Below are 16246 nucleotides of genomic sequence, written 5' to 3' on the forward strand. Positions count from 1 at the left end.
CGACAAATAATACAAAATTAGGCTTACTGGACACAAGAATAAGGTCAGATATTTTTACTTACCCTACACTTACAGCACCTCGGCCATTTGAGTGCTTGTGGCTGCTATCCCTACTTTGGCTTCGATGCTTCTTGGGCTTTTTCTGTGGTTTTTCTGATACTTCAACATCACGGCTACTCACTGAACTTGTGGTAGCACTTGTGGCACCTTTATTAGCGTCCACACTTTCACACTTTGGCATCACTATCTCCCCCTCCTCAGGGGACTCGCAGCTCGGCGAACGAGTCCGTTTTTTACTACACGGTGGCTCGGAATTATTAGACACTGGGTCACCAAAGAGACGGGCACGGATCTGCTGTTTTGACTCTTCTTCTGCATCACAATGTTGCTCCTTAACAGGTGAAGATGCTGGGCTGTTCTGAGGCTCAGCCTTGACACCTGGTTTCGGCGGTATGTAAGTGAGCCGCGAGAGGCTGATGCTGCACAGTAGCCGTGGCACTCCCTGTGCTTCCACTGGCTCACTCTTTATTGGAGCAGCAGAAGTAGCTGCAGGAGACTTGCCTGCCTCCGGTGAGGTTTTGTTGCGCTTGCCCGAACCACTGTCCCTTGCTATTTTCTTGCGGGTTTTCTCTGGAGGAGCGTCCCTATCGGCAACATTCACCGGAGGATCCTCGTGTTTTATCCTACGCTTGCTATCTTGGGAAGATTGAGTTAGCATAGGAGACTTACGTTCTTCAGATGGAGTAGGCACTATCTGTGCTGGTGGAGGTGGAGGAAGAGGGGGCGGAGGTGGGGGACACGGTGACGGTGGCGCCGGACTCGGCATACGAGCTGTCGTCTCTGCCTCCTCATTGGCAGCACGTTCAGATGATGAAACACATTCTACTACAATGACACCACCTTTACCTTTGCCACCTTTTCCTTTACCACCCCCTTTCCCTTTACCGCCATAGCCACCTTCCTGGTCCCTAGTTTTTGTTGAGAACAATTTTCGCAGAGTGTCATTTTTCTTCTTGTCTTGTACTGCTTTGTCCTCAGAGTCCAACTCAGGTGGACTCTCGTCAGCAGCCGGTCGTGGAGGCGACCTGTCAATGTCGCTGCCAGATGTCCGCCGTCGACCCGACACTCCAGCCCTTCCTGCACGAATTTTGGCACCGGAGGAGGAAGCAGTTGACAATGCTGACACGGAAGGAAGTGCTGCAGCAGCTGGTGTAGGTGCACTAAGGGGATGCGGCGCTGCAGTCGGGCGACAGTTGTCTTCGGCCTCTGAATCGGTCGTAGTGGGGCACTCCTCCGGGGTGATAATCTTGAGGCGTGAGGCGGCACCTCGACTGGGGCGCACACCTTCTTCTCTACGTGCCCGCCTCTGTGAAGGTTTTGCACGTTCCTTGCGAGTTGCGGTATCTTTAGTCCGATCACGCTGTTTCACTTTTCCCGCTGGTGCCACTGACGCAACAGCTGCAGCAGTTTTTCTTTTAGAAGGTACAGGCACATCACTGTCAGAATCACTAGACGAGACATCACGTGCTACAGGTCTACTCGGAACAGGAACTGAGGGTTCTGAGGTATTGGGGGCTGCTGGGGAAGAACGTGCTACAGGTGGTATTGCTGCAACTGCACCACTCGGTCCATGTGGGGTTTCATCATCAGACGACGACGATGATGTGGAAGATGAGGACTGGATACGGGGTGGTTTCTTGTGCAGAGTAGAAGGCAAAGTGGCAGGCAGGATGGGAGCTGGGGTTGTGTTAGTTGCTGGGGGAGGCGCAGGTGCCTCATCGGACGAGGTGCTGCTGCACGTGCTGTTGCTACTGACCGACTGTCGTATTCGTGCAACATGGGGTCGTGGCCTGGGTGGTGGTGGTTGTGGTGCCGTGTCCGAATCACTATTGTCACCAGGTGGTGTAGCACTGACAATTTGTTTGCGCAATGTACGAGGTCTGTGGCGGCGTTCTGCAGCACCTGTTGGGCGGCGTACCACAGGAGCCACAACTGGCGGCTGTGGCGGTGGAGCAGGTTCTTCGTCTGATGACATGCTCGATACGGGCTGTACAGGATGTACAACTACCTCACGTGTCATCTTGGTCATACAATCACCCTCTTCATCCTCTTCTTCCTCATCCTCTTGCTGACGCTGCTGCTGCTGCTGCTCTTCTTCTTCCTCTTCTTCGTCTTCGTCATCATCGTCGTCATTATCCTCTTCATTGTCATCGTCATCAGAGTCAGGTACATGAGGGGGAGCCCTTGGTACAGCAGGAGCAGATGGTAGTTCCAACCTCGAACTTGGACTGCAGCGACTCATGCACTCCTTCAAACACAGAAAATAGAACCTATATTAAGTATTTGAAGGATTTTAAGAACAGTTATTTGTAACGGCAGATTGTAACACAGAAACTTAATCTGAAAACATCTATGGAGTCCACTGTCTCCAAAGGAGACAACAGCAAACCAGCTCCTACCTGCAGCGATCTATCTTGCTGAGCATGAAGGAAATTTGCCAGACCCCAGCTGCGGTTGTTATTGGTCTCCTCATTAGGTGCCACAGCTGTGACAGCGTCAGAGAGAGCAGCAGTAGTAGCTGCTGGGGCTGAAGCACTGGAGGGTGGCCGGCCCGGGCTTTGCTCCGGTTGTGGCACCAGCATGTCATCTGTGAACAGAGCGAGGTTTGTAATTATGGGAACAAATTTAACCATTAAAACAACCTTTATCTCCTTCAGCACAACAAAATATAAATTTAGTAGAGAGAACTAGCAATGTCTCCACAACAATTGAGTAAATATTTCAATTTCATGAACTGCATGAAATTTTTTGCTATTTCTGCACACAGTCTATCACACAATGCAGAAAGTTAACAGTACGCAGAAATGTGTCAACAATGATTTGGATTCCCACTTTTAGTAATCTTCTTAGCAGCATAACGTGTGTTAAACATGATATTATTAATACTGAAATAAACTATCCAGCAGAAAGTTCTGCATCTGGAACGCTGCTGAACACAATTTCTGGAGATGGGTTATCTGCTAAGTTGCACGGTAGTGTTTGCAAATGAATTATCCCTGATATTGCACACGGTTCCTTGTCTTTGCAGGCCTGGAATATGCAATCCCTGGCTCTTTATATCTGTAAATATGTAACTAAACTATCACACTAATTTCTCTTTTTTACTTCTGTTAAGACTGTCGAGAAATTAAGGTGGATTATATTTAGTCACGGTCTGCTTTTAAATTGCAATGGTCATGGCCATAGTGAGAATGTTATACTAACTCCCTGTATAGTAATTACATTGAAGTATTTAATTTTGAATTGAGAAAAAGTATTCTCCATTAAATTTAAGTGCTGTTGAGTAATCTCTGTCATTAATCCCTAGCTGAAATTAGCAATGCTTATATTCAAAAATGCATACATTTCCAATCCTATCATTTCCAAAAACTGAAATAAATTGATTGAGGCAGATAATTTGTCAAATTTACAGTATAATCCAGTTCACACAAACAATATTACCTCAAAATCTGAAGAATAGTATGTGGAGGAGAAAAAGAGCTTGTACCACAGATTAAGAGAAATCTTACTGTGATGCACTATCTTACTGCGCAATTTAAAGCTTCATTGTAATCACCATTTTCTGCAAATCTCAATAATCACTTTCTTCAAAAACACTACACTAATAATCTTTATCCCGTCATTACGAAACTGTTTATGCCAATGAATCCAACCATGTATTGATGTTACTATTTAACAACAGATGTAATCTTACCCAAAGCAGACGGCTGTTCATCATCATCGTCATCGTCATCTTCACCACTACTAGAACTGCTCGAGCTTGCAGATGAATGTGTATCAGGGTCACTAGACGATGGAGAGACAACACCATGGCCACCATTGGTTGCGATGGTGGGTGGAGGCAGAGGTGGTGGTGGTGAAGTCAGTGGCAGCACAGGGGCAGTGCTCATCTCTGTCTCAACATCCACTACTGGCGACATAGGTGGCACTGGTGCAGGTACAGGCGTCGCCTGGGGTGGTTGCAAATGCAGCAGTGGTGTCGTCTGTGGGCTCAGCATTGACAGAGGCACACCACACCTGTCACAACACGGTATAATACACTTTAATACATGATGCCCCTAAATTCTAGACGTCAGTTCTACTAGGAGTAAAAAAGAAATACAAATAATAATATGCTACCTTTATTTCATATAACATTAATGATTTTATTTCTGAAGAACAAAAGAAAGCGTACAATGGGGACACGCAGCGTTAGTGTGTGACAAAACAAAAATATCTGTGTAAGTAAGACTGCATGTTTGCTAATTATGTCAAATCACAAAGTAATTTAAAAAAAAATCAAATACCAAGAACATGTTAACATTATCACACAAGTACCACAGTGATCATATGGAGTGCATCGTGTCCCCAAGTAATAATCTGGAGAAAAACACATGTTTAAGCTGAAAACTGTAATTCACATATAGACGATGTGAAAATAGTGTATTGAGCAACTAAAGACCACTGTTATTATTATTATTTCTTTCCTTTCTCAGACGTTATGTCTGGCTAAAAATGGAAAGTGATGCGGACCATGATCAAGTGTGACTTCCTTTTAACTGTACAGTGTATGTTGTATTGCATTTAGGAACTTTCGGGTAATTGAACATGTATCAATAATTACAGATTTCTGTAGTTGTATATATACGTTTGGATGTAGCTGTATTGCGATGATGTACTGGTGGATATTGTGTGGTATGACTCCTGTAGTTGATAGTATAATTGGTATAATGTCAACTTCATCCTGATGCCACACGTCCTTGACTTCTTCAGCCAGTTGGATGTATTTTTCAATTTTTTCTCCTGTTATCTTCTGTATATTATTATTATTATTATTATTATTATTATTTCATGTTCAATTTAACATGTTAAAACATGCTTCAACAACTTTTTTCCCCATAATCAGGTGTTTATGTTTACAGATGTTTGTTACTTTGAAATACGTTTTAATCTAAATTTTAATATAGGATATTTATTTGCTGACTGTTCTACTACCAAAGTGGCTATTGGGGTATCTGGGGGAGGGATGAAGGATGCCCGAAATTTGTGTCCTGTGGTTTCTTTTCCTGGTGTGGAGCTGTGCCTCATCTGACACAGCCTTTGTGGGATGCAGATGGTTTTGCACCAGTTATGTGCAATAATCTAATAATCCTGTGATACACTTTCAATGTGTCAAGTGTCCACATAAAATTTTAGAGTCGCAAAGCTTCATTTGTATCAGTGATACATTGGCAAAGCTGTTGACCGACATTACACTTTCGCACCAGCACCACTTAGTTTGAAACTGACTTGGAAATATTTCTCTGTACAAAAATTTCCTACGTAACTGTAAACATTACACATTTCAATAAGGTGGCCTTGCAGTGTGCAGATGCATATGACTATCATTTCTTTACAGTGGCATCCTCAATACTGACTGACTGGTAATCATTCATTCCACACTGAAGTGTCTTAAGTCTGTTGCATCAGAACTGACTTAAAGTTACTGAAGAATTTTGAGTTTTTGAATTCAATTATCTCATGAAGAATATTGCCTGTATCTTTTTGTGCTGCGAATAAGTATTTCCATTTTTTCCATAACAGCTATTCTTTACGTCATTTGGTTTTGCGCAAAATTTTGAGGCTGTCCACGATTTTCGAAGGGTGGCCTTTGACTACAATGAGTGTTGCTACATCTGATTTGTTATATTTTTCCAGTTTGAAACTGTCTGCATGTTCTTTAAATCAAATTGTGAAATTTCTGCTAGTCTGGCCTAAATAATATTCGTTGCATTGGCTGCAGTTAATTTCATAAATGCCTCACAGTTTTATGTTCTGATTTAAGTTTCCTAACTAGTTGTTGATGCTCCTTAAGCTAATTTTTCCTCTATGTTTTCGAATAAACTAGCTAATTTATCAGACATTATGGCAAGATATGGTATTGTTCTGTATGTAACTGCTAGGGAACTGTCAGTTATGAGTGTAGTTTGCTGCTGTTTGTTCAGTGTATTTTTTATCTGTGACAGTATTTGTGAGTGAAGGATCAAATCCATTTCTTATTGTGCTAAATTTTATTGTTTCTATTTCTTGTTGGAGTTATGTATGCTGAAGTGGAAATCTGGAGAATTTGTATGCCACTGATCCTCACGCAGTTTTTTTGTGGGAGGTGGAGGCATGTAGAAGAGTCTGGTACAGCGATGTCTTAACCAGCAGATTTACTGTGAACACTAAAAGATACCTGTTGGTCCTGTTTCGTAATTTCATGTCAAGAAAAGGTATTGTCGTATTCTCCTCATACTCAAGGGTGAATTAGATATCTTTATGCACGCTACTGAATTTATTAAATGGGTTTGTTACTTCATCATTTGTGACATAAAACATAATGTGGTGTCATCCAGACTTCTCTTACAGAATTTAACTGCGCTTGTGATGCTCTCATTTAGTTTGAAGACTGTTATTCATTACATGGTTGAGAAATATTTCAGCTGTTAGGCCATGAAGAGGAAATCCCATTACTAGGCCTAGGTCACGCTTGAAAATTTTGTTGTTGAAAGAGAAGAATATTTACAATTTCTTGTCTACTCATTGCCTTGTTTTTCGTTAGTGAACAAAGCCCAAGAAAAAATGTAATATTACACAAAAGCTTTGCCAGTGTAGCAAAAATGTGATTAAAGCTTCGGGACACCAAAATTGAAAGTGACAAATGGTATACAATAAGTTTATCACATGATTATTGCACCACAAAAAGAGATGCAGAACTTCAAGTGTCTACATATCATACAGGGTGTGCTGTCAATCATGATCAACGAGGCACAGCTCCATGCCTACAAAAGACAGAGCTCACAATCAGTGTCTGAGCAACTGCTTAGGTACACAAGTTCAGCAATTTAACAATAGTTGCATGCTCTGACTGGACACTGTTATGGATTGATTTGGTGAATATAAACAGTGGGAGATAAGGCACTGTACCAATGCTTTTCCCAATTCAGACAGCAATATCTCAGTTATGTAACTGACTACACATTATATGATCAAAAGTATCTGCAGACCTCTATGTACTGTAGAACTGAGTACTACACATAACAAGAGGCAGACCCGTCACTACAAAAGGAGGCTGGGAGTATTGTGTTACGAGTAGAGGAACAGTACTAGCAAACTGATCAGTTAGGAGAGCTCAGTAACTTCAAATGTGTAGGTGGGTTGGTATGTCACCAGAGTAAAAAATCCATCAGGGACATTTCACCCTTCTAAAGCTGTCCAAGTCAACTGTTGGCAATGTGATTGTGAAAAGGAAATGCGAAGGAACAACAAGGGCTAAACCAAGACCAGACAGATTTCATGTACTGATGGACAGGGACTGTCTAGTATTGCAGATAGTGGTTGTAAAAAATAACAAAATCTGTAGAAGGAATCACTCGTTCATTCAGAAGTGTTCCCAGCAGTCCAGCCAGCCCGGTGACCATGTTTAGGGAGTTCAAAACAATGGGGTACAAGGGTCAAGCAGCTCCTCAATAACCCACAAATTTCTGTTGAAGACAGTGGACAACTGGAGCGAGTAATTTCGAGAGATGAATCACACTGTACCCTGTGGCAATCTATTGGAAGAGTCTGGGTATGGTAAATATCTGGAGAATGTTATCTACCATCATGTGCAATGCAAACAGTGAAGTAAGAAGTTGTTGGTGTTAAGAATATGGGGATATATTTCACAGTTAAGGTGTTATCCCCTTCTAGTGCTCCAGAAAATGCGAAATGTGGAAGGATATGAACACATTTTACAGCATTGTGTACAGTAGAGATTTGTGTCATCATGACAATGCATCCTGTCATAAAGCAACGGTTTGTGGGCAATAAAAACCTGGAATGGACTGCCCTGTCGAGAGCTCAGACTTGAACCAAACTTAACATTTCTGTGATGAGTTACAATGTCAATTTTGATGGATACCATTACATCAAACATCAGTATCTTTTCTGATTTTGGCTCTCGAAGAAGAATGGCCGACCATTCCTCCACAGACAATCAGAGGCCTCACTGAAAGTGTACCCATAGAACTGAAGCCTTCATGAAGGCGAAAGATGACACCCCATAAAAACGTCCACCGAAAACATGTCATAAGGAATCATAACTGTGTATGCTACTTACATGGACAGAGAAATTGGGCCACATCTAGCTCCCCTTTGTACGGGCCTGTCACTGCCCTGTCCATTCATTCATGGTCGTGTGTGAATAAACTTTTAGTCAGCAAGAGAGCATAACGGAGAGAAGCACTAACTATATATCAGTGTCTATATACCCTTACATCAGAACATATATGCTGCAGCAATGCCCTTAAACGGAAATTTTTTGATCGCCCCCCTTACAGCTGGAGTTTAGTTTCTTTTAATATACGAAATTTTCGGTCTGGAAAACTTTCGCACATAACTGTCGGCACAACGTTATGAGAAGCGGAAGTGGACTTCAATGGGAGCCTACAAATGGTTCAAATGGCTCTCAGCACTAAGGGACTTAACACGTACCCATGCCCGAAGCAAGATTCGAACCTGCGACCGTAGCGGTCGCGCGGTTCCAGACTGTAGCGCCTAGAACCGCTCGTCCACTCTGGCCGGCGTGGGAGCCTACAGTGCTATACTCTGGTGTACTGCTAGTGGCAGCAGCCCAGCTTGTTAGCTGTCAAATACGAAATAATTTATATCAGTCTATAGTGGACCTGACGCATTAAGTAAAACTCGTTCAACTCGACATACTTTCTGGTCAAATTCAACTACTCGTTGTTGATGTACATCACGTGTACGCTCAACTCAACCTTCAACTACGCCGCGAGTCGGGCAGTGATTCAGTTCATCAACTGACTAATGAGTTATCAAATCCATAGTAGGCAGTAAACTACACGTGCGCAGAAACAGTGAACAGCGGCGTCATCGTCTGCTAACATTGAAAGCCAATCTATTCTAGCCGTTCTCAGTCGTGTTACAGTAATGGATCTGTATGCTTGTGATTGTGTTCATAACCTTCATTTTGTTTTCGTGACGCACTGCGAAGGACAGTGACGCATTACGAAGGACACAGACGCATTCAATAAGTAATGCAACAAAAATTCTCTCTCTCTGCCCATTTTTGGTTGAAAAATGCGGAATTTGTTACGGAGCATCGTGGAATATTCCCGCTTCAGTCCCGATATTTTCATAGAATTTCGACAAGTGTCGGCGCTCCATGTAGCCTCCGAAACGGCGTCTGTAACGGAGGTGCGTTCGAAGCTGAGAGCTGTCACCGATTTTTTTTTTTTTTTTTTTGTGGAAATCCAGAGCATCGCAGATATTCACAAGCGGTTGTAGAATGCCTACCGAGACACAGAAGTGAACAAAAGCACGATAACTCGTTGGGCGGGGTCGTCTGTCACCGCAACTAGTGTGCACGAGCCTGTCAGATTCCACGTGTGCCGACCGGTCGCACACAGCTGTGACTTCTGCAATGTTGAAACTTGCCGACACTATCATTCAAGGTACTTCACAGTGTGTTCATCGCCACAAAAATGCATTTGAGACTCCTTCTCCATGACAACAAAAGAGCTCACAAAATTTCATTGGAATTTTTCCACCCTCCAACCTGGGTCATGCTCCTTGCAATTCCCATTTGTTTGGCCCAATGAAGGACGCAGTATGTAGATAATAGGGAGGTTAGTTATACAATAAGACACTGGTTCTGACGTCGGCCAGTAGTGCGTTACCATACGGACATACGGGCTCTCCCAGTAAGGTGGCGTAAGGCTGTCGCATTAAACGGAGATCTTGAAAAATAGATTTTTGTGGCCGAAAGAGTGGGGAATAATAAAGTGTATTGGAATCTTAAACAAAACCGAAATGCTTTCAGGAAACAAATGTGTTGCATTACTTATTGAGCGGCCCCTCATTTTCCCCACTTCGAACCCCACAAGACAGGCCAACTATCCTAAAGACCTGGATAAAGTAAATCTACATTGTGGATAAATAAGAAAGTGATTAGATCAATTTTACTTCACGAAAAATGTTTGAACAACGAATAAGTCGTTTCCACTGAATGCGAAAAATAATTTTCTATGTTATCTGGCAGTTACAGGGAAAACAAGATATAAAATAGTAAAAAATAGGCGTTTATTGTCTCCTAAATATTGTTTACACATTTTATGTAGCTAATAAATGATAATTTGAAATGTCTTAACGGCATTTTCCCTGGCCTTTCAGTTCTTACCAGCATATAGAATTTAACACACCTTTGTCGAGAACATCGGCTATGAATTTCACTTTGATCATCACTAAACTCTGTTGTTATTGATGCTTCCTCAATTCTGTTACTCCGTTTCGAAAGTGCCACACAGAGCATCAGGAGGTTTCTCAACAGACGCAATTTTAGCGCCAACGTGTGACCGGAAACAACCACTGGTGAGAGGGGTTACTTAGGAATTACTCGGACGCGCCAAGGCCGCTATAGTAGTGCCATTTCCACAGAGACGAGGAGGTCGCTCGCGTAATAGGAGTCTAGGGCCAACAAAAATGGGGATAATCAGTGCACTGGCGGAGCAGTGTCTTTTTACGAAGGCGATTATGGCCGCACAACGGGAGTTAACAGACTATGAACGCGGAATGGTAGTTGGGGCTAAGCGCATGGGACATACCATGTCGAAAATCGTTGCGGAATGCAATATTCCGAGAGCCACAGTGTCAAGAGTGGGGCGAGGATACCACATTTCAGGCATTACCTCTCATCATGGACAACGCAGTGGCCGACGGCCTTCGCTTAACGACCGAAAAGAACGGCGTTTGCGTAGAGTTAGCAGTGTTGCAGACAACAACAATATCAATGTCCGCCTCGATAGGTGAGTGGCAGACTGCCATGCCAAGGGGCCCAGGTTCGATTTCCCGCTGGATCGGACATTTTCTCCTCTCATGGAATGGGTGTTGTGTTGTCATCATCATCATCATCATCATCATCATCATCATCTACACTCAAGTCGCCGAAGAGGCGTCGACTAAAAAGACTTGCACCAGGAGACCGGTCAACCCGACGGGAGGCGATCGCCACACATTTCATTTCAACGTGGGACGAATGACGAACGTATCCGTTAGGATAGCGCTGCAAAATTTGGCGTGAATGAGTTATGGCAGCGGACAGCCGACGCGAGTGCCTTTGCTAACAGCACCACATCGCCTGCAGTGCCTCTCCTGGCTTCGTGACCGTATCGATTGGACTCTAGACGACTGGAAAATCATGATGATGATGATGATGATGTTTGGTTTGTGGGGCGCTCAACTGCGTGGTTATCAGCGCCCGTACAATTATCCAATCTTTGCTCAGTCCAATTTCGCCACTTTCCTGGATGATGATGAAATGATGAGGACAACACAAACACCCAGTCATCTCGAGGCAGGTGAAAATCCCTGACCCCGCCGGGAATCGAACCCGGGACCCCGTGCTCGGGAAGCGAGAACGCTACCGCGAGACCACGAGCGGCGGACAGGAAAATCATAGCCTAGTCAGAAGATTCCCGATTTCAGTACGTAAGAGCTGATGGTAGGGTTCGAGTGTGGCACAGACCACACGAAGCCATGGATTCAAATTGTCAACAAAGCACGGTGCTAGCTTATGGTGGCTCTATAATGTAATGGCCTGCGTTTATATGGAATGGGCCGGGCCCTCTGGCCCAGTTGGACCGATCATTGACTGGAAATGGTTATGTTCGGCTACTTGGAGACCATTTGCAGCCATTCATGGTCTTCATGTTCCCAAACTACGACGGAATTTTTATGGATCATGATGCACCATGTCACCAGGCGACAGTTGTTCGCGACTGGTTTGAAGAACATTCTGGACACATCAAACGAATGATTTGGCCATCAAGCTCGTCCGATATGAAACAAATCGATCGTTTTTGGGACACAATCGAGACGTCAGTTCGTGCACAAAATCCTGCACCGGCAACTCTTCCGCAATTGTGGACCCCTATAGAGGTAGCACGGCTCAATATTTCTGCAGAGAACTTCCAACGATTTGTTGAGTCCACGCCACGTTCAGTGGCTGCCCTAAGCCGTGCAGGAGGAGGGCCGACTCGATGTTAGAAGGCATCCCATGACTTTTGTCACGTCAGTGTTTATCTTAATGATCTGAAGGCTTTTTAACGACGAGGTCATTAACTGATACCTAATTATAACAAATTGTAAATTTTTCGTATATATTCAATGCGCCGTCTTGAAAAATGAAGTGACCTCTCCCGACGTAACAGCAGAAATGGGCACCTAGGACTTAGTCTCCACGGCTCGTGTGTTGCAATACGAAGCGGCTCGACAGGGCAGTGGCAACGGAGCTGGCACAGGTAGTGGCTGGCAGCTGCGTCTTCCGCTCTTCCGGCCCGCGCGCTGCGGGGAACGGGTTTCCAACGGAAGCGGCGAGGGGGGCCTTTGTGGCGGCTCCGCGACAGCTGCCGCCCGTAATTCGAACGCGCCAGCGGCGGCGGCGGGGTCGCGTCTCGTTTACTGGGCAGCAGCTTGACAAGTGGCGCTGCTCCACGGAGAACCCACAACACAAATTTGCTCCGAATCGCTCTTCCGTCTCGTCTTTGGGGATGCTATGGCGTTGCGCGAAGTCTCACTCGCAGCCTGTGCAAGAACACACGTGCTCTTTGGATTTCCGGCGCTCTAGGCAAATGACGCAACGTTTATCGACGGACAACGATCGATTTGCTGCACTGGCGCGCTGAACAAAGTTGTGAAGTCTCATTAAAGATGCCAGCCACGTTATGATCCGCGAGACAGGGATACAATTGCCAGGGCTCCAAAAGCAACAATAAATGTCTCTGGCGAACTAACACTATTCACGGCGAGTGTGACTCGTCTGGAGAACATAAACCATTAACAGTCAATACACCACCTCAGACTGATTCCAGAAGGTTATGATGGACCATCCCTTTTACGAAAAAATCTAAATACAGTAACAGAATTTAGGAAGAACTGATAAGAGAGTTTATTGATGACAAAGAAAATTCATCGTGCATTTTCTTGAGAAAGGTCGTCTACGGTAAATTCTCCACACATCTGGGAACAGAAAGAATACGAAACGTTTCCTGCACACATACCAAAACATCTACACTCATTTGCGTGAGGAAATATACACTTACGATCACATCACACAGTATTTAGAAAGCAGCAGATAGTGCGTCTCTATTTTATCCTTCGTATCTTGTTTTATTTCTAAGAGCCAAATAACATCGAAAGTTACTTTTCTCGTTAAATAGATCTGACTTTCTGTTGGAAGGTGTCCCATTAATAAATGTTTATCTGTTTACGTTCTAATTCATACACAGTAACTTTCTTCTTTGTCCAGGTACTGTAAATCATAGCTTTTGTCTGATATGTTCCGTCCCTCTTGGGGTAGAACACTAAAAGGAAAAATACCAGGTTCTCTTACAACCTTTAAAATCGGTCACGAAAACAAAGCAAACAACAGAAGGATTAACACGACAAATAAACACAAAATACATCACAGTAATAAGAAAGAGGTGATTAGGAATAGGGTAGTTTCCGATGTTAGTAGACGAAACCACACAGCCGTTTCTGTCCAAGCGCAATCTGCAGCACATTCAATTGATTTCAATTTATCACTGCCGTCATTTCCACTCGAGACGTGACTCGTGGATAAATTTTTGCGAAAAGACTCTCAACGAGTAGCCCATTTTGACCAGAAAGTAGTTTCGGTAGAACGACTGAGCTATGCAGACATGACTACCAATCCGCCCTCACAGCTTTACTTCTGCCAGTATCTCACTCCCACATTCCAAACAGAAGTTTTACCGCATACTTTTTTTTCTTTCTTTTTTTTTTTTTTTTTTTTTTTTTTTGGGGGGGGGGGGGGGGGGGGGCGCTGCTAGCAACCCTGGAAGATACGGTACTGGGGAGACTGACATAACCACATAGCCGGATTTCGGTAAGAGCGTTGTCTGTGTAAAGAAGGTTACAATCCTGAAACGGTATACAGCTTAAATATGCCAAGAAATCTCAAATGAACGACACTCCGTTGAAGAGTGATTCATTTCGAAAACACCAAGTTTACAACGACATAAATGTCGTTCATTGGCTTCAACTGAACCTAGCCAGGTTTGTGTCCTTCCTCAAAACATCACCTCCAGCTAACTGATAGTTTCACTATCTGATACGACATCCAGCCTCTGCCAGTGTGCTGTTATTGCGTTTTGAGTAAATACAAGGTTGTTTAGAGGACGTGCTTGCCGTGACTATCCTGCAATCTTGTAATCATGCAGTTATTTGGTTATTTGTCTTTCTGCCTACTTATAAATCCGAAAATGTTTTACTGGCGCCAACCTACGTAGGAGGTAACGATCATCATATTGAAATCAGAGAAATCAGCGCTCGTACAGAAAGATTCAAGCGTTCGTTTCTCCCCACGGACTTTTCGTGAGTGGAAGGATAGAGAATTATTCTGAAGCTGTGCGACGATCCCTGTGCCAGGCACAAAGTGCGAACTGGGGAGTAGCCACGTAGATGTAAATGCGTTACATTAGTTAATGTTTAGGACCAACTGTCAAGCCCTGCACCACGAGTCTTCCTTCATTTCTTCTAGTGCTGCGGCTTCTCCACATAACAGCGCAATCCGTGATGGCAATTAAGTGCGCAGCTATGCTACCGATATCAGCGCACTGAATGTTCGGCCTCTTTTTTTTAGTCTCTTCATAATATCTTTAATTAAAGGGAGACTGCGATTTAGGGATATCAGTGACCTCTTACGGGAGGAGGGAGTGACAAGATTATACATTAGCTATTTAAAAATTTTATCTGATCCACTCATCACAAGCACCTCCATCACGAAAATTGTGAGAAGTGCGAGGTGATCGTTGGCGGAACACCGTTGCACTGCAATATTTCGTTGGCTTGGATTGGCTAGAAAACTTCAAAACAAGTATGGGTACATTTCTATTCTAAGCATAGAATTAGCGGAAATGCAGAAGAATGGGATACAACTACAACCGTTGGCTTTCAAAAATGACGTCACAAGTTACCACAAATGATGCACTGCAAAGACATAGACGATAGGATACTTTTGCTTAAAAAAACACCGACATACGGAACATCGCCATGAGATACCTTAGTAGACGTATATAGTTTATATTCTATACTTATGTCAGTTTTTTCACCTTCACTAGTACTAGTATTAGTATTAATTGAAGAATAGGACACTATTGCTGGCGAAGGCGAAAAAAAGCTGCGTAAAAATTGTATCCTGCTCTTCAGCTGCCCGAAATAGGTCAACTGAAGAATATGATGCGACCTTTGTACTTCAACTGAGGTACAAACTGCCAGTGTTACGTATGTCGCTTTCGCTAGTACTAGTATCCTATTATTCAGTTGATCTACGTAATAAAGGATACGAATGAACTATAGAGGAAACAGCTGTTGGAACGCGTCACTATCAGACAAAGGTATAATTCGAAATGTGTACATAGCTGATTTCAAGATACCACAAGCGACAAGAAGCGTACACAATCTCTCTCTTAATAACACATTCATTTATTTCTTTCTTTTACGATTATGACGCTTTACCACAGAAAGTATCTATGACTAAAATATGACGCCTTTGGTCGAAGGCGACGAGTTGTATCACATTCCTCAGTTGATCAGAATTAGCGTACGTTCTGTCACCAGCCACCGACTGTGCTTGAGAACGACTGCCACTAGAAAGAAAGTGTGGTAAAACTGGAGTTCACAAATTACGACGTCTACGCGGGATATAAAGCTGTTGGCAGGCATCGCTAGAATGTGCTTCTTTCTGTTAAATAAAGGAAATAGCGTCCTGGACATATCAATATTACTGTAATGGGCTGTCAAATGAAAACGAGATAGATGGAAAAGTGAGTAATCGCCATAACTCAATAGTTAGAGAGAAGACGGTCAATTCCATCATGGAAAATGTTTGCCGTTGCCTCCGGAACCAAGATTGCACCCAGACGTGCAGCTGTCTGTCCGAAGCAAATCGACGTGCACACATGCCTTTCTTCAGGGTTCCAAGTATATAGAAATTGCGTAGGGAGAGGTGACTGTATGGCGGATGTGTAAGGGCTTCCCAGCGAAAGTTCTGCAGCATAGACGGAACAACCTAGGTAACATGTGGGCGGGCATTATCCCACAACAGAATAATACCGTCCGTCAACACTGACGGGCGTTTGGACTTAGCAGGTCGCTTCAATTT

General features: G+C 43.7%; 1 protein-coding gene across 1 annotated transcript in view; it reads right to left on the reverse strand.

Moving 5' to 3' along the window:
• Nucleotides 1-16246, reverse strand: part of LOC126094609 (AF4/FMR2 family member 1) — a 173343-nt gene that overhangs the window by 12560 nt on the left and 144537 nt on the right. The window contains exons 7-9 of the mRNA XM_049909085.1: nt 3755-4077; nt 2460-2647; nt 63-2308 (exon numbers count right to left, since the gene is read on the reverse strand). Of these exons, the coding sequence (XP_049765042.1) occupies nt 63-2308; nt 2460-2647; nt 3755-4077 (2757 nt within the window). The remainder of the gene's footprint in view (nt 1-62; nt 2309-2459; nt 2648-3754; nt 4078-16246) is intronic.

The sequence above is a fragment of the Schistocerca cancellata genome, chromosome 8 (genome assembly GCF_023864275.1).
Source record: "Schistocerca cancellata isolate TAMUIC-IGC-003103 chromosome 8, iqSchCanc2.1, whole genome shotgun sequence".
Taxonomy (NCBI): Eukaryota; Metazoa; Arthropoda; class Insecta; order Orthoptera; family Acrididae; genus Schistocerca; species Schistocerca cancellata.